This window comes from Dermochelys coriacea, chromosome 1, assembly GCF_009764565.3.
Source record: "Dermochelys coriacea isolate rDerCor1 chromosome 1, rDerCor1.pri.v4, whole genome shotgun sequence".
Classification (NCBI taxonomy): Eukaryota; Metazoa; Chordata; order Testudines; family Dermochelyidae; genus Dermochelys; species Dermochelys coriacea.
Window position 1 is genome coordinate 306940380 of NC_050068.2, and position 19151 is coordinate 306959530.

General features: G+C 40.8%; 1 protein-coding gene across 2 annotated transcripts in view; it reads left to right on the forward strand.

Annotated features, from left to right (window-relative positions):
• The window catches only part of CFTR (CF transmembrane conductance regulator), a 149451-nt gene that overhangs the window by 16993 nt on the left and 113307 nt on the right, over positions 1 to 19151 (forward strand). For both annotated transcript variants that reach the window (XM_038387769.2, XM_038387770.2), the window contains 4 exons: positions 6726 to 6941; positions 9332 to 9421; positions 11036 to 11199; positions 12320 to 12445. In XM_038387769.2, coding sequence (XP_038243697.1) covers positions 6726 to 6941; positions 9332 to 9421; positions 11036 to 11199; positions 12320 to 12445 — 596 coding nt within the window. The remainder of the gene's footprint in view (positions 1 to 6725; positions 6942 to 9331; positions 9422 to 11035; positions 11200 to 12319; positions 12446 to 19151) is intronic.

Sequence of the window (19151 nt, forward strand, 5' to 3'; positions counted from 1 at the left end):
CCTTTAAGGTAGCTTTCTGACTCTTTTTTGCATTGGAAAGCAGGAAAGTAGGAGCTGAGGATTCAACCAATTCTCCCTCTTTGTATGTACAGACAGGCAAAGACTAAATTAGACTGTGAGCTCTCTGGGACAGGGAGCATCTTCTTTGTTGTAGCTGTCCAGTGCCTAGCACAGTGGGACCCAGATTCTTGACTGGAGAAGGTGCTCCTGTAATATACAAATATATTATAATAATAATGAAGATGAGGAAATGAAGGAGAGAATAGGACATTGAAGGAAGGAGAAAGAGAAGCTAGTCTGAGGGAAATATGCACTTGAAAAGGCAAAGGGTTTGAGGAGAAGAAACATAACCTACGTTAGAAGGAAAATTGTGCTGATGAAATGGAAGTGAAAAAGAGGAGGAACAAAAATAAGGGAGCCATTGTACTGCAAGTTAATAGTTTTTTAAAATGTGCTGTTCAGTGCTACTATACTAAAAGAAACCGAAATACACATGTTTTTGTTGAATGTGCATGTGTACACAGACACACAAATTCAGGCCTGGTGTCATTCAGCAGGACAACTCATTTCCTTGCTGACGTTCATACATTTCTCTTGGATTCACATCTTATTACAGTTTTCTCTTACTTTTTTATCTCTAGATTTGATGGTTTTACTCTGGCCTACTTGTGGCTATTGAGAAGATTCAGATAGTGCAGATTGTGGCTGCTCATCTACTTGGAGGGTATAGTGTATCTGTGCTCAATAGCCTGCATTGCCTTCTGCTTCAGTTTGGTTGCTATTCAGAGTTGTCTGGGTATGTGTGTGGGGTGGTATTCCCACAGAAAATTAATCAAGCATCTTTGAGAACAGGTTCCTCAAATGCATTTCCTCTGTGTATAATCACTAAAAATCAAGGAAATCACCAATCCAGACAAGATTAATATCCACACTAACCTCATTTCACATATTTCCACAACAAAATCATTATAATCCCCAAATGCCCTCATGGAATTTTATCAGCTTCTCAAGAGATATTGCCTCGGATACTTTTACCCATCAACTCCTTTAGAGGTGAAGAGGGGGCTGATTTTGGGCTGTGCAAAAGGAGGGGAGCAGATAGGTTCAAAAGAACATAAGAATAGCCATACTGGGTCAGAACAATTGTCCAGCTAGTCCATATCCTGTCAGTGGCAATGCCAGATAAACCAAACAGGGCAATTATGAAGTGATCCATCCCCTGTCATCCAAAGACAGCATCTGGCATGCAGAGGCTTAGGGACACCCACAGTTTGGGATTGCATCCCTGACCATTTTGGCTAATAGCCATTGATGGACCTATCCTCCATGAATGCATCTAGTTTTTGAACCCAGTTATAGTCTTGGCCTTCACAACATCCTCTGGCAAAGAGTTCCAGAGGTTCACTGTGTGTTGTGTGAAGAAATACTTCCTTTTGTTTGTTTTAAACTTGTTGCCTACTGATTTCATCAGGTGACCTCAGTTCTTGTGTTATGAAAATGGGTAAATAGCACTTCCTTATGCACTTTCTCCACACCATTAATGATTTTATAGACATCTATTATATCCCCCCCAGTCATCTATTCTCCAAGTTGAACAGTCCCAGTCTTTTTAATCTCTCCTCATGTGGAAGCTGCTCTATGCCCCAATCATTTTTGTTGCCCTTTTCTGAACCTTTTCCAATTCTTATATCACTTTTTGAGATGGGGCAACCAGAACTGCACACATTTTTCAAGGTGTAGGTGTACCATGCATTTATATAGTGGCATTATGACTTTTGGTGACTTATTTGTCCGTTCCTAACATACTATTAGCTTTTCAGGCAGCGAGGAAGAGTTAAGAATGGGAATGAAGATAGGGCAGGGATTAATGGGCTATCTTTAAATCCGGAATCTTTGAGGGTTTTTGGGTGGGTATTGTGGGAGCCAGTTAACCTTAATCCATCCCTCTTTGTGACCTCATAATTCATTAACAGGGAAACCTTTTTTGTGTCACAAGCACTGGACTGTAATATCATTCAGTGGCAGAAGGATTAGCTTTGAAGACTGATTAGGAAAGAGAAATCTCTGTTTATACAAAATATCTTGTAATCAGCAATGATGGGGAATGGAAATGCAGAAAAACTGACAGTTCAATGAGTCCTTTGTAACATGCATATAGTTCAAGGTTTGCTAGTGTGTAGCAATGATTCTGTAAGAGTCTGGCTCAAACTCACAGAAACAAGGGAAATCACACCTATAGCCAAATATCCAGTCTAAGGTTCTGGCCCTAACTTTTTCTGCCTAAGGAAATTAACAACAAGAAAATCGTATAAACTGACACTGGCTGCTCCAGCATATTAGAGTTCAGTATTCCGCAAAACATTGTTTAAAAAGTTAACACTATACAAAAACAGTGTTCAAAATATTAAATGGATTGGTCTCTATCAGCTTGCTAGTTTCTAAAGGATACTTTTAAAGTGATTGCTGAAAAATGAAGGCTGACAATTGGAGCACTGGAATAGGGCCAGATTTTGAGTCTCATGAACACAATTCCCACTGGAGTCTGAGTGAGGACTTCAGGCTTTGTAAAAACAAAACAAAAATGAATATGGATTTTAACCTTGCTTTCCTTTTGAATCCTGCTATTCGTATAGCACCTGTTGCAACCAGCACCACAGCTCTGCTCTCAGTAGATCTAGTAATTTCTCTCTCTCTCTCTCTCTTTCACCTCATGCACCTTAGGTAATGATGTTACTGAAGGGCAGACACTTGCATTCTGGCATCCTAGGATGCTATAATTCACTTTCATAAATTGTTGTGTTAGGCACATCAAACTGTTCCTGGTTTGTTCTGTGTATCTGCTTCCCTGCTACCCTAAACATCTATATTCCTCAACCATTAGATGTCTCGTTTAAAGAAAAAAAACACACTTCTTGCACGCAATTTACTAGCCAGTTAACCACTTGGTTGTGAGCATAGTTGTAATAATCTGTACAATACTCTCTTTCAAGCATACTTGCATAACTGTATATTGGTTAGTGTCCATTCAGGCACCTGAATGGACACTAACTGTATCACAAATGCCGAAACAGTTTTAACTTTCCCCCTCCTTGCTCTCAAAGTATTTGTTTGGGTTTTTTAACCTCTAATGCACTTTGATGCAATATAAATCAATATAGCCATACCTGGGTAATTTTTACTGCTGTCATTTACACTATAGGAGTTTAAATTTAGGTAACAGAATGAATATCCCTGAAATTCTCCTGTTGTGTAATTTTAGAACTGACCATTTACATGTCCACTGCTGAGCTACTCTATGGACACATGCAAAAACGGGGTTGGGTGCTACTCAAGAAGGTTGAGGTGTTCAATGCCTATTTTGCTTCAGTCTTCACTAAAAAGGTTAAATTACTATAAAGTGGGTGCACAGCTTGTTGAAAGACCATACTCAAAAAGTAGTTCTCAATGGTTCACTGTCAAACTGGGAGGGGGTATCTAGTGTATGCCCAGGGGTCAGTCTTGGGTTCAATACTAGTCAATATTTTAATTAATGACTTGGATAATGGAGCGGAGAGTATGTTTATAAAACTTGCAATGACACCAAGCAGGGAGCGATTGCAAGTACTTTGGAGGACAGGATAAGAATTCAAAATGACCTTGAAAAATTGGAGAAATGGTCTGAATTCAACGCAATGACATTCAGTAAAGATAAGGACAAAGTATTTCATTAGGAAGGAAAAAATAAAATTTGCAACTTCAAAATGGGGAATAACTGGCTCGGCGATAGTACTGCTCAAAAGGATCACAAATTGAATACGAGTCGTCAATGTGATGCTGTTGCAAAAAAGGCGAATATCATTCTGGGGTGTATGAGTAAGAGTGTTGTAGGGTAATTGCCGTGTTTTATTCAAAACTGGTGAGGCCTCTGCTGGAGTACTGTGTCCAATTCTGGGTGCCACACTTTAGGAAAGATGTGGACAGATTGGAGAAAATCCAGAAGAGAGCAAGAAAAATCATAAGTTTAGAAAACCTGATTATGAGGAAAGGTTAAAAACACAAGGCATGTTGTTCTTGAGAAAAGAAGACTGAGGTGACAGTCTACAAATATGCTAAGGGCTGTCATAAAGAGGCTCATGATCAATTATTCTCCATGTCTGCTGAAGGTAGGACAAGAAAGCACTGGCTTAATCGGCGGAAGGGAAGTTTAGTTCAGATATTAGGAAAAGCTTTTAACTATAAGGAGAGTGAAGTTCTGGAATAGGCTTCCAAGGAAGGTTGTGGAATCCCCATCATTGGAGGCTTTTAAGAAGATTTTTGGATAAACACTTGTCAGAGATGGTCTAGGTTTACTTGGCCCTACCTAAACTTTAGCAGGCTGGACTTGATGAAATATCCAGGTTGCATCTAGCACTACATTTCTATAATTAATGTCTGCAGAATTCAGAGTGGCTCAGTAGGTGAATATTCTTTTAAATAGTCCTATTGCCTCCCACACAGGTACACATATCTCATACCAGGTAGGCAAGACATTCTAGTTAGCTTAAAGTTACATTAATGTTTGTTAGCTGTTAACTTGTCAGAATTACAGGACAGAACAATATGAAAAATACCCAAATTTGCCTTTCTGTGTGTGTATTAAATATCAGTCTCTTGCATATATGATCTCTCTGCCAACATGATCTAGCAAATAAGGTGGCATGTTGCCAGTCATTATTCTTTGTATATTCCTGAAAACCTGTAAATCACCTTGCTTCAATTAGCTGAAAACATATTTGATGTCTCGATATACACAGCAAACACAGTCACAGAACATGGTATTTCCACTGATGCATAAATGGAATAAATTGTAAATACCAGAGTACATGCTACTTAAGACAGATGTATAAAACTTACCTGGGAATCTCAGGGAATGTGAAACAAAGCAATGCCCATGTCCTTGAAAGCTCTGCCCATGTCCTTGTTTTGCATTTTTATGAGATGTATGAAGTTGTGATTTGCTGCTCACAGATGCAGATGGTCTTAACACAGCTGTCTAATGTTGTGTGTCTGTGTCTGTGTGTGTGTTTTGTAAACACTCCTCCTTTGCCTACTAAGAACACTATTGTCTTTGTCAAACCAGGACTCAAGTTTACAGTATTTGTGTTGACACAATTATATTTAATCTGGCAAAGGTAGTACTTAACACATGTGATCTATTCAGGGTATACATTTTCATTTCCTGTGTTGAAACAGTCAACTAACTTTTTTCTATTCTGATGAGATTGTAGCACATGATGTAAAAGCAGTTGGTAATGCTGGTGTCTTGATAACCATAAGTAATTTAAAGAGTGTAGAGAGGAAAAGAAAAATCAAAGGGGAAAGCCCTGACCTATTTATCACTGAAAACCCTGAGTTACAACAGAGCTCCAATAGCTCATGTCTTCCTCTCTTTCTGCATGGTAACTCTCCCTGGCACTCAGTTTGGGGGCACCATTTAGGAACATTTACAGTGTATCACACATCAGTACAAAGAGTTTTGCAACTATTTGTTTAGCATTTAACACACTCACTCTCTTTGCTGGGAGAGAAACAAATACGATGGGAAGAGAGAAGGGGACACACACACACACACACACACACACACACAAAGTTCTTAGCACTAACAATTAAACAAACAACTGAGCTCATTCATATTTCACAACCCTTCTGTGGTTTCCATAGAATATAAAGGAGAAAGTCATACCAAGGAACTGAGGTGATTTTTGCATCTGTATTTTGGGTGGGGTGAGAGGTAGAGTGTGTGGAGAGAAAGAGGTTGTAATGGTCAAAAATGAGAAATTGAGCAAGGCCTGGACAGAGGAAATGGAGGGAAACAGACCTATTCTCCTGGCACAGAGCAAACACCAGTAGGATTTAGTGACAGCAGTAATGGGGGATAAGGAGAGATGTGAGACAAAGCTGATCTCAGGCCCAAGATAAATATAGTGGTCGATGAATATTCACATAGCTATACCAGAGTATTTGTGTTTTGTGCTCTTTTCATTATTTCCTATCCTTTCCCTTATGTTTTACCCTATTTCTGCTGTTGTTGTTCTGCTAACATTCACTTTAGGACATATTATGAATCTGGCTGTGCCTTATTTGGTTCAGTGATGCATAAGGTAGACTGGTACCCAATGGTTAGAGTGAAGAACCAGCACCTAAAGTGCTTCTGGATTCAAATGTGCTGAGTCATTAACTCAATAGTTCAGAAGGCTAAAATTAGGGTCTCACTAAAAAAAAACAAAAAAAAACAAACAAACCCAGCACAAGCATGTACACACAGGAAAGGCTGAATGGACTAATTGCTTATATTGTTTGTTTCTTTGAGAGACACATTTTGAGAATAAAAATCTTTCCCCGTGAGCTTGAAAAGTAAATCTAGAAACATATTGCTAATTTAAGCACTATAAAATGAGTTACATATCTCAAGAGCAGTAGATTCTTAAAGTCTATGGCCTGTTTTCACTATTGCATTAATACAATTTTATGTTGGCTTGACTCCATTGACTTCATTGGAGTTACAAGAGCATAATACTGGTGTAAAGCCATGATGAATCAAGCACTTTATGGCTATTGTATCTTCTTTTAATTTGCACTGTGAAGAGAGCAAGCATCCTTGCTTACAATATACTAGAAGTAAATGGTTGATGCAGCTTGAAATTACAAAGTTTTCTGTTCTGAAAAAGAAATTAACTACAAATGCTTTCTCTTGTCTTCTCTTGCAGGAAGTCACCAAAGCTGTGCAACCTCTTTTACTGGGAAGAATAATAGCCTCCTATGATCCTAGCAACTCCCATGAGCGATCCATAGCTTACTATCTGGGCATAGGCTTGTGCCTTCTCTTCATTGTGAGGACACTGCTTCTGCATCCTGCTATATTTGGCCTTCATCATATAGGAATGCAAATAAGAATAGCCATGTTTAGTTTAATTTACAAAAAGGTAGCTTTTTCACTGTCACTTGAATGAATAAGAAAGCAAAATTATTGTATTAGCATATGCTCCTGGCACAAGAACATTTTCAGAAGAGGGTTAGAGAGGAGGTTTTAGGCAACAAACTATAGGAGAGATCGGGTTTGAATAATAAAGTGAACATAAAGCACAAGGAAAAACTACCCTACAGCATGCAGTTTCCTGCATCCCAGTTATTTATTGACTGTCGTTTTGAAGATTTCCTTTTAAGTGGCTCAAATCTGCCCTCAGATTGATACTGTTGATCTACGGAATTGGAAGCATTCAGTGGTTACCATTAAAAAGTAAACATTTGCCAATAGACATCACACACTCATCACTGTTATGTTCTATATTAAATATAGGGAAATCCCCTGTTATATATCAAATAGTGATATGTAATAATGATTGGGAAATGCTGACTTTTTTTATGGTGCCTATATATGCATTATATTATCTAGAAGCTGGTGCCCTAAAATTATTTGTCTACGAAAATTCTTCCTTCCTCTGAAAAGTGTCTAGTAACAGATGTTCATGTGCTCTTTGTTTTGAAAATGTGAAAATCTCAAAAGGACTGTGATTTGTTTGCCAAACACAGCTCTATTTAGCCAAATGCATGTATTATTCATATGCTACAATCTGAAAACCGGCAGATTTTGAGCTAATACAGGGCATTGCTATTGGAAGTGTATGTGTGTGGAAGAGGGATTGTGCTAGAATAGTTTTAAGATCACAGCTCCTTCCTGTTATAAAATTCTGATAATTCTCCTTGCCTATTCAAAATCACATTTTGGCAGCTGGAGGATGATGTACTTGCATAACAAAAACCACATCCCCCATTATAATGAAATCCATGTGGAAAAAAATTATCCCTAGATAAAAAAACTATCAAAACTAGCTGAGAGGATATACTTTTCAGATCACATCCAGTGGTAGTCTTAGGCCACATCTACACTAGTGAGGTTATAGTGGCACAGTTGTACCGATGCAGCTGTGCCGCTGTAAGATGGCTCGTGTAGCCGCTCTATGCCGATGGGAGAGAGCTCTGCCATCAACGCAATTAAACCACTCCCAATGAATGGTGGAAGCTATATCAATGGGAAAGTTGTCTCCTGCCGCCTCGGCGCTGTCCACACTGGTTCTTCTATCAGTGTAACTTATGTCGCTCAGAAAGGTGTGTTTTTTTCACACCTCTGAGCAACATAAGCTATACCGACAGAAGTGCCAGTGTAGATGTAGCCTTAGGCTCTATGCTTCCAGGGTCCCCAAACATACTCATACATTTCACCTGCTAGCTGAAGTGAGCCACTGGTTTGATGAAGAACAGAATCTTCAGTGCAGTAATTTTTGCTTTGTGAAACTGCTGAGCAAATCTCCTGAACAATGGAAATCTTGCTCTTCAACAAAATAGCTGCTATTTTGTTGAAAATCTTCTTCTCTGATGCAATACAAAAGTTCCTGGACTAGTAAAATCCATTCCCCATGCATCACGTGTGAATCATCCATTTTGGATTCCAGGAACATTACTGGGGGCATATGTCCAAAGGCTGTGTTATATTCCTCCCCTAAACTATTCAAAAAGCCTTCTTCATAACTTGTCAAAGAGCAGAAGTAGCCAAGTAAATCTTGTTCTCCATTAGCTAACTGTTTAGCATAAAGATGTAATTATGTGATGAATAGTGATAATTGTTTTCTTCTTGTAGTTAAAGCAATTCTATAACTCCAGTCCAACATTTTTTTGACTTTCTACAGTTTGTTGTTTTTAAGTTACCAGGAGCTGAAAAAACATAAATCTCAGATATATGGACTTTAAAATACCAATTGTTAACTAATTATAAATTAGAAACCCATTAATAGATTTATGGGAAATTACTCAGAAGATTCAAGTTTTACTCAGATTTTGTGCTGAAAATTTACGACAGGTCGAGTGTGGATTTTATATAAAAATGAAGAGGTTGAAATCCCATGTTAAGAACCTAACTTTAACTATGGAGTTGTTACTGCTCCTCATTACAAATTTCACCATGTCTGTCAAGAAATTCTTGTTAAGGTGTGCACTCTAGAGGATTTGGGACTATACACAGAAACACTCAGCGTGCATGTGTAATTCAGTCTTGCCTTGCATATAAATATATGCAACAAAGTAAAAGCTGGGTTAAAAAAAAGTCTATACTGTATTTGCAAAGTAATATAATGAATACATTAAACTTTAGTAATATAAATAAAACAGATTTAATAAGTGTTTTTCTTTGTAACAAAGATAGCAAATGAAACATTTGTATTACTGTTCACTGGCTGTTAATTACTAATATTTCTATTTATGATCTTTTATTCAAGTAAGTTACAAGGCCATTCATCTACTGTTTTGTATTATTTTGCAGACCTTAAAACTGTCAAGCAGAGTCCTAGATAAAATAAGCACTGGACAACTCATTAGTCTCCTTTCCAACAATCTGAACAAATTTGATGAGGTATGTCACTGTTTGTTTAAGCTCCTGTATTTGTTGTATCACAGAAACAAAAGTGAGTGACTGCAAAACTTCAAACAGTTCTAGAAGCATTAGCATCACCATGGTGGCAGTCAAGCAATGGCAATAAATGGCTAACTGTGGTGAGCTGTGCTCATCTTAAGAAAATCCCAAACTGCATTCCCACCTACATGATGTGTGGGTGTGTAGTCAGGGAGAGGCTGATTCAGATCACATCTTCTCCCATCTCGGGTACCCAAGACAGCGGGGTAGCAGCACAAAACTGTAAAGCAAAGGGTGCTAGTAATAGCATGTGGATTGTACAATACTGTATGTTGCTCAGTTGATGGAAGGGCCTAGAAACTCCATGAATTTCAAGTCGCAGAGTAAAAAGAAAAGGAGTACTTGTGTCACCTTAGAGACTAACACATTTATTTGAGCATAAGCTTTCGTGAGCTACAGCTCACTTCAAAGATTAAGTGACACAAGTACTACTTTTCTTTTTGCGAAAACAGACTAACACAGCTGCTACTCTGAAACAAGTCAGTGTCTGTTTGACCATCCTATTGGGAGGAGAAGCATGCCACTTCCAACTACAGCTAGCATAAGGCTGAGTAGAACTTCTCATGTGATACTCAGGAGGCAATCGGCTATTGTGGTTATGAATACAAGTACAAACCCTTCTCTAGACAAATACTACCTTGTGCATCCCTCTCCAAACCTCTTGATAGCATGGCTCCCTCAGGACCTATGCTGTCATACAAATGCTAGTATGATACTGACTTGTACCCCCACCATACATCTTGAATGGCAAATAGCTATTAGTCTCTATGGCCAGGATGCTGCAGGCATCAGCCATCTTCCCCCGTCAACTGCTGCCACCTGCCTGCCCCTAATCCCAAAACCACAGAGCTGCCAACTCAGAGGGGAATTCTATGCTGCTTTTACATCTCCCTCACTCCCTTTCTGCATGTACCAGCCATTATTGCCTAACACACTTGTGAGGTTTTTCATTTCTCAGAATGTGCATTGTCTATGACATTATTTGGCCCTCAGGACTACAGGAGTTAGCCCTAAATCCATCCCAGGAAAAACAAACGAGGGAGATGACCATATAGGGAGCAGGCTGTTTTGAATTAAATGGCATACACAGCCTTAGTCACTCTTTCACCGAAATAAGTTACCTTCCATAACAATTTTAAATAATTCTTCATAGGTTCTTTCATATATCTTGTCTCATCTGGCAGTGATTGAAAACATAGAGGGGAGAGGACAGGGGGGAATCCTGGTCCCTGTGAAGTCAATGGCAAACTCCTACATGCCTATATGGGGCCAGGATTTCACTTTGTATTTATACAGCTTTGAAGAGAATTGTGGACTGAACTTTGTCCCTTGAAAAAAACAAAGCTCGTGTGTGGAATGTATATATGCATTGGTATGTCCTCAGTGTAATTAACACCCACATTGCTATGTGCTCAGAACCACAAAATCTCCTCTATAAACTTGTTTTACTACTGGAAATTCTTTTCCTATTCTTTGTGCAAATTGTTCAGAGTATCACCTCAATAGCTCCTCTCTTTCATATTGTCTGAGTATTTTTGCTGTGGATTTTTGCAGGGGCTAGCATTGGCTCATTTTGTATGGATTGGACCTTTACAAGTGGTGCTGCTGATGGGACTGCTGGTGGAGATGTTAGGGCCCACAGCATTTTGTGGACTTGGCTTTGTGATATTCATGGCCCTTTTCCAAGCTGGGTTAGGACGAATGATGATGAAGTACAGGTAACAAAATGTTAAAGATGTTCTAAATAATTGTATGTTTTCACAAGGCATATTGCTTTGAGATTTATGGTCCTCACTTAAAAATGTTACTCCGTTAGAGTCTGCTTTTCTGAGGACAGGATTACACAAAAAAAAAATCTGAAGTAAAGAAAACACAATAGAAGCGCTTGGAGGAAAGTAGAAAAATATTATTGGGCTAATGCTGATGTGGTTCTTTAATAGACTAATACATTAATAATTAATTGGTAGTCTTACAATTAGTTTGTAAGATTATTTCACATATGGGGGATAGTTCTGACTGAAATCAATGGGGCTCCATGGTGAGTAAAGAAGCACAGAATCTGGTCCTGTTTCCAAATCTTGGTATTTATATAGGTTGGTTGTTTTGCAACTGTGTGTATAGCCATTGCCTTGCAAAGCAAAATCTTAACTTTTTTTTTTTTTTTGCCTCTTCATGAAGTAAATAAAATAGAAAGAAAAATGGAGAAAGTCAGGAGGAAATAATGGAAGAAAAGGAGATTTAAAAGCAAACTGGAGATTGGGAGAGCAGGAACACACTCAGAATACAGGAAATAAGATACAAAAATGACCTTAGTAAAGTTTGTTGAGCCGATTCATCCCCAAAGTCAATGGAGGTTCCTCCCTGAAGACAGTGGAGTTCATCCATGGCTCAATTTAGTCTCTTTTTCTTAATGAACAATGTTTAAAAATAGAATCAAATTCTAAAGATAAACAGATACTATTGTTAACATTCACATTTACCTTACACTGGAATTCCCACTGATGTGTCACAAATGAGTAAAAATGAGCACAGTTTGCCCCATAAAATGGTAGATAAGGCATAACCCTGCATTCCCTGTGAACTCCACATGCCTCTTAATCAGAATTTGGAGGGTGCAAAGAACGTAGGTTCAGGGTCTTATTTATTAACATTGAATGTATAAATATTAAAAATTAAGTGTTTAATATGTATAAAGTAGTGAGAAATTTTATAAAATATTAAGACTCATTGTCAATTATGTGAGTCATACTTCCTAGAGTTTTTCTTCATAATGCATTATTTGTCTTTTAATGCACACTATTGTTCACTATTGTTGTTTAATGCTTCATTATTTTACAGAGATAGGAGGGCAGGAAAGACAAATGAGAGACTTGTGATCACCTCAGAAATAATTGAGAATATACAGTCAGTTAAAGCTTATTGTTGGGAAGATGCAATGGAAAAAATGATTGAAGGCCTTCGAGAGTAAGTGTATTCATTTTGTCAGTCTCATTTCTATAAGGTTAAAAAATATTAAAATTCTTAGATGCCTATGAATAGCATCCATGGTTACATTAGTTAGGAAACAAGACCTATCAATATTCATCCTTCATAAACGGGCCATCAGCAGGCGGTGGGAGGAAGATTCCCTCACTGTGGTTTTGTTTCTCCCCCAATTTATCAAGTGCATTATGGAAGTTCTGTGGTTCTATTTTTTGCTTTCTCCAAACCATTTGATAAAAGCAACTTTAAATGACAGGACATGAGTGGAGATGGTCCATTGGTCTGTTGTTTCCATCTTGCTGTATAAAGCAACTAGCCCCCTCAGATGGTGTTTCATGTATTCTAAAAGGAATGCAGAGAAAAATTCCCTTTCTGGGCTTGGAAACAGCTGTTTTTTTTTTCATCTCTAAAACTTTGATGGTTATGGGAAAAAAAATCAGAAGACCCGACTGCTTAGCTATATGTAACTGACATTCAATGTTACCATTTAACAGGTATAGGTAAAGACAATCCTAGCATCTGTATTTGTTTCTAGCTAACCTATTCCTTACCCTACAAAAAAAATGGTGTCTGTGAGATTATGATTATTCAAGGCTTTCTTCCAGTTCTGAAGCCGAGGTATGATTCCTCTGCAGCTATTTTGCACAGACTTCATTAAAGACCCCTTCAAATCTTGTAATACAAGGCTGTTGGGGTCATGTCATGCTTAAGAGTTAGAAGTACTCCTGCTTTATATGGCCATACTGGACTTATAAATGTGATAATCTGGGAGATCTTTGTGCAACTACTCATTTTAACCTCCAGAGCTGAAAGTATAAATCACTACAGTTTGAGCCACAGAGCCAAGCTCCCTACAGAAGAGCTGTAACAGATTCACAACCAGTACAGATCGGGCATGGTGGGGAGGAAGGGACATAACACATGCTGACCAGTGGGTTACTCTTGCGTCAAACCTATCGGAGTAGTGCATCTACTCCCAGAGAAAGAGTAGGAATTAAGCTTCGGGTGTGTGGCTGGGAAAATAACAGAAAAAGAACAGAAGAAATGTAAGGACCATATTTCATTAAATAAAAGGAATGAAATAATATTATTACCCAAACATGTCCTTATTGTTCAGCTGCTTATGTTGCGCCTTTTAAATGACAATCCATAGAAAGTGCAGCGCTTGTTTCCTTCAGTGCAGAGAAGTCCTTGAAAATGATGGTACCTGTAATCTATTTTGATTCAATATGGGCTGAGAGGCTGAGTTTGGATCCAGATCTGAATTAGGGTTGGCTGAGGTTCAGATTCAAGGCTAGGTCTTAGATCTCATAGAGCCAAAAACTCATGAGTTGTTCATGTGAGATTTGGGCCAAACCTTGTGAATAAGTACTAAAGAAATGAATAGAGATGTATATCCCTACAACTGAATGTTGCACAAATCTGTAGAAAGGCTATTCTGTATTATATTCCACAGGTTTATTGACCCTATTAAGTTTTTAAAGAACCCCATTGGTTTAATAACTCTTGTTAAGTTATGTATGACATTTCTTTAGGAGAAAATGGCAGAAATTTCATGAGAACATCTTACCTCACATAACTTTCTTCCCTCTTGGGCCACCCCACAGAGCAGCAAGTGGGCCCTTGACCCTGTTCATCAACACAGCAGCCAACAGTACTAGCTACCCTGAAAGTGTGTAGCGCAGGCTCTGCACTGCCACCAACACAGACTGTGCCTTAAAAGCACAAATGAGCTCATACTAATGGTAAATCCCCTCCACAGCAGGAATCTGAACAATACCTCTGCACATCTCTTCCAGAAATGCCAGAGAAGTGGCACGGCCTTTAGAACAACTCAAGATGTCCAGACAGCTTTTTTAAAAAAAAAAAAAAATCTGGGCTCTGGCAGAGCAACAGAGGAAATGAATTCCAAAAAGTCAGGTGCCCTTATAGGAAAAAAAAATCACCACTACCATCTTTTGAGCAATCCCCTCTCATTTAAAGCAAGACAATTTGGGCATCTATGCTGTCTACAACTGTTTAAATAGGATATGAAAACACAGGTAGTCTCCCAGGCAAGCTTGTTCCAAACCATTTTGGATTTTAAAAGGTTAGTGAGTTTCTAAAGACACAGAATTCCTATTACTAAACACCCTGGAAGCTCCAGTGATGAGAAACATCTCAGAAAAAGGCTGAGCTTTCATGCATTCTTTATCCCACTATTTCAACCTTAGATGACTGAGTTTAATCATTCAGTGAATATACTTCAATCATTTTATGGCACTGCTATCAGGAAGCCTCTTGCAGTTTAGCACAAGGAGATAAGAAACTGTTCTCCAGTGTGTTTCTCATAGTCCTAGTGGGGTTTTTTTCTACATAGCTGCAAAGCAGTGCTTTTTGTGTTATACACTTCCTTCCCCCATCCCACCCCAAATTCAGGTTTTTCCTAGGGCTTTAGTTTCCTTCTTTTCACTTTAATCCCTGCTGCTTCTCCTCTCTCCCCGCCCTTTCTCCGCCGTTTTCCTCTCCATTCTCTGACTCTTTGTATTTTTGCTGTACTTGACAAACTTATGTTTGCTAAAAACTTTTATAAAATGATTTCTTCTGCTGGCAGTTCTCTAACGCAGCATGTCAGTTCTCTAACGCAGCATATCTAAATTTCCCATTTTCTATGGATGCCATGACTAAGAAAGATGTACAAAACCTAATCTATCTAGAAGGGAGTAACCTCAGCAACCTGTTGCTGTTAAATCCACATGAATATAATGGGCCCAATCCCTGTCCTCAGTAAGAATTTTATCTCAATAAGGACAGAGGGCCAAATCCTACTCTCCTGCCAGAGAAAGGTTAGAAGACTGGAAAAGTCCCTGAATCATCCTGGACAAGGTTTGCCCACTACAGACCAGGTAGGGGTCTTATGCTCCTTGCTGGCAAGGAGTTGCAGAGAAATCCTACCCTTTTCAGAATATTAGCTCAGGGACCGAGTCCCTCTCTATTAGGTTCTGGACCTCTCTGCCCATCAACTGTGGTAACATGACTCCTTTAAGAGTCATGCTTCTTTTGGTTGCCCAAGGCCTCTTCTAGGCAAATTTATCGGTGGAGTAAGATGCCATGTGAGAGATTTCTGACAACTATCTATGTGGGAATAACCTTGTTGCTCCATCTAGGTTGCATTTCCATAGTTTATGAGCAGGTCATGGGAGACAGTATCAAAAGCCTTACTAAAGGCAAAATAGACCATGTCAACCACTTCCCCCCATCCACAAAGCTTGTTACAAGGCTTGTTTAATTTCTTGTTAAAGAAATCTATCAGTTTGGTTTTACATGTGAGACTGCTTGTATTAGCTACATCAGCTGTCCTTTTTTTAGCAATGTAGGACCTGTTGCTGCTGCATATGTTTCTGAATGGTACAAGGCCCTGGAATCTAATGTATACACACTAACCCTCACGGGGCACATCACTATACAAAAAAAGTGCTGTCTGTGCGTGTAGTGGGGCGGCTTCCCCACTCCGATAAGCAGGGAGTTAAAAGCAGCCAAGCTAGACATGGTCCATATTTCTAGCCTCAGATACAAACATTATATGTTGAATAAACACAGTCAATAGGTCTTAAGTTTTGCAATGATACCCCACATCAGCCATCTTGCATAAAGTATATATTAGCTATGTCATATCCATATCATAAGCATATTTTCATGAAGAAAGTAGAGTATAATGTCACACCCCACATGTATGTTTGCTGATCTGCAAATAGTAAAGGACCATGCACTTTTGAGTGCAAACGCTCATGACAATAGTGCAGAGCCGTGCAAGCTCCATGATTCTGTGTGAGATGGCAGACCGTGAGAGGGGCCAGGCAGGTTTGTGGGTTTAGAAAAAAAGGTGTAAACATTATGTATATGTTTATGTATGGGATAAATATAAAATTAGTGGAAGGTTAACAATGCCTTATATGAAGTTGGATCCCATGGCCATAACCACCCCTGTCTGACCTGTTTGGTACCCAGCATACACTGCAACCCAAAGCTTCCCAAAATACGGTGGGATATCTATTCATGGTGCACCTCACTCTGAATCTATACAAGTGCTTCTGGTGTCTCAATCCCACTGGGGTAGCTGTTACTCACTGTGCCCCTGCCTGTGCCAGGTTTTGCCCTCTGCCATCCTCTGCCAGCGCTTCATCCCGAGCTTAACTCCTGCTCCTCCCCCCTGCCAGGCCTGATTTTGCCCTTTGGCCCCTCTCCTAATCTTGCCTCCAGATGCTTGACCCCCCGACCAGTCAATTTCCACCCCCTGCTCAGACCCTGGCCACCCCCCTGCTCCCATTTGCTTCCTTTTCCCCTTTTTAACCCCTGTAAATAGCAATCAGCAGATTTTTATGGCTAATAAGGGCAGGGTGAAGGGCAGTGGCTTCAGCAGATGTTACTGAGCATGCTCAGTTCGTCTGACCATACCAAAAAAGCCACTTTGCTCAAATAAAAAAGCCTCTTGTCCCCAACAAACTATTTTGCAAACACTGGTGTCTCAGTCCCCCTGGGTAACTGCTACCCCCAGTGCCTCGCCTGTGCTGGGTTTTGCCCTCTAACACCCTCTGCCAGTGCCTCACTCCTGGGCTTAACTCTGCCTCCTCCCCCGCTCATTCCTGATTTTGCCCTTTAGCCCCTCTCCTAATGCTGCCTCCAGTTGCTTGATGCCCCTGACCAGTAAATTTCTGCCTCGCTGCTCAGACCCTGGCCACCCCCTTCCTCTGATTGACCCTCTTTGCCACTTTTTAACCCCCTGTCAAAAGCAGGCCTCAGAATCCTAGGGCTAATAAGGGCAGGGTGAAGGGCAGTGGCTTCAGCAGATGTACTGAACATGCTCAGATGAACTGAGCATGCTCAGTACACCATAAGTAGCACATTATTACAGAGAGCACTTTACCGGTGCTCCAGGCAGCACGATAAGGAGGCAGGGAGCAGGGGGGCTTGATAGAGGGCAGGGGAGTTTGGGGGGTGGGGGTGGTCAGGGGGTGGATAGGGGTCAGGGTGGTCAGAGGGCGGGGAACACGGGGTTGAATGGGGGCAATCAGGAAGGAGGGGGAGTTGGATGGGGTGGTGGGGGGCAGTCAGGGGCGGGAGTCCTGGGGGCGGTCAGGGAGAAAGGGTGGTTGGATGGGGCAGGGGTCCCGGGGGGGCAGTCAGGAAGGAGAGGAGGGGTTGGATGGGGTGGTGGGAGGCAGTCAGGGGTAGGGGTTCCAAGGTCAGTCAGGGGACAGGGAGTGTGTGTGGGGATAGATGGCGAGGGGTCCTGGGGGGGGCTGTCAGGGAACAGGGGATGTTGGATGGGGCAGGAGTCCCAAGGGGGGGGTCAGGGGGCAAGAAGCGGGGGGGGGGCAGTGGGGGGAGGCACAGCCTCCCCTAACCAGCCCTCCATACAACTTCCAAAATTTGATGTGGTCCTCAGGCCAAAAAGTTTGCCTGTCCCTATGCTAGATATTGGAGTATTTTATATTAAGACAGAGTATAGATTTGGTGGGCAAAATTATGTCCTGAGAAATGCCAGTGGGAGTTGCATAAGGGTATGTCTACGCTATGAAATTAGCTCGATATTATAGAAATAGATTTTTAGAAATCAATTTTATACAGTAGATTACGTATGTCCACACTAAGCGCATTAAGTCGGTTGAGGACGTCCTCACTACTGTGGCTAGCATCAACTTATGAAGCGGTGCACTGTTGGTAGCTATCCCACAGTTCCCTCAGTCTCAGCTGCCCATTGGAATTCTGAGTTAAGCTCCCAATGCCTGATGGGTCAAAAAACATTGTTGCGGGTGGTTTTGGGTACATGTCATCAGTCGCCCCTCTCTCCATGAAAGCAACAGCAGACAATCGTTCTATGCCTTTTTTCCGTGCGGATGCCATACTGCTTTCAGCAGATGGTGCAGTAGGACTGCTAACCATCATTGTCAACCGCTTCTGGTACAACTCTGTTCTGCTGCTATTGTCTCAATAGCGAATTTCTCCATGTTGTCTTCATGGGCTCCCAGGTACATGTGATCATCATCCTCAGGAAATGTGCGCGGTGCTAACCGTCGTCATCCACTGCTTCCGCTGCAACTCTCCTCTCCTGCTCTTATGAATCTACCTCACAGGTCCTCTTGTCGTTCTCTATAAATATCTATTTTCATGGCATCCATTGTCAGCCACCGCTTCTGCTGCAACTCTGCTCTCCTGCAAACACCGTACCATGGCAAGCATGGAGCCCACTCAGATCTCTGCAGCAGTTATGAGCATTGTAAACACCTTGCACATTATCCTGCAGTATGTGCAGAACCAGAACCAGCAAAAGGAGGCAATGGCAGCGTGGTGACAAGAGTGATGAGGACATGGACAAAGACTTCTCTCAAAGTCCGGGCTCTGGCAATTTGGACATCCCAGTGGCAAATGGGCAGGCTCTTGCCATGGAATGCTGATTCTGGGCCTGGGAAACAAGCACAGACTGGTGGGACCGCACAGTGTTGCAGGTCTCGGATGATTCCCCGTGGCTGCGAAACTTTTGCATGCATAAGGACACTTTCATGGAACTTTGTGACTTGCTTTCCCCTGCCCTGAAGCACAAGAATACCAAGATGAGAGCAGCCCCCACAGTTCACAAGCGAGTGACGATAGCCCTCTGGAAGCTTGGAACGCCAGACAACTACCAGTCAGTCAGGAATCAATTTGGAAT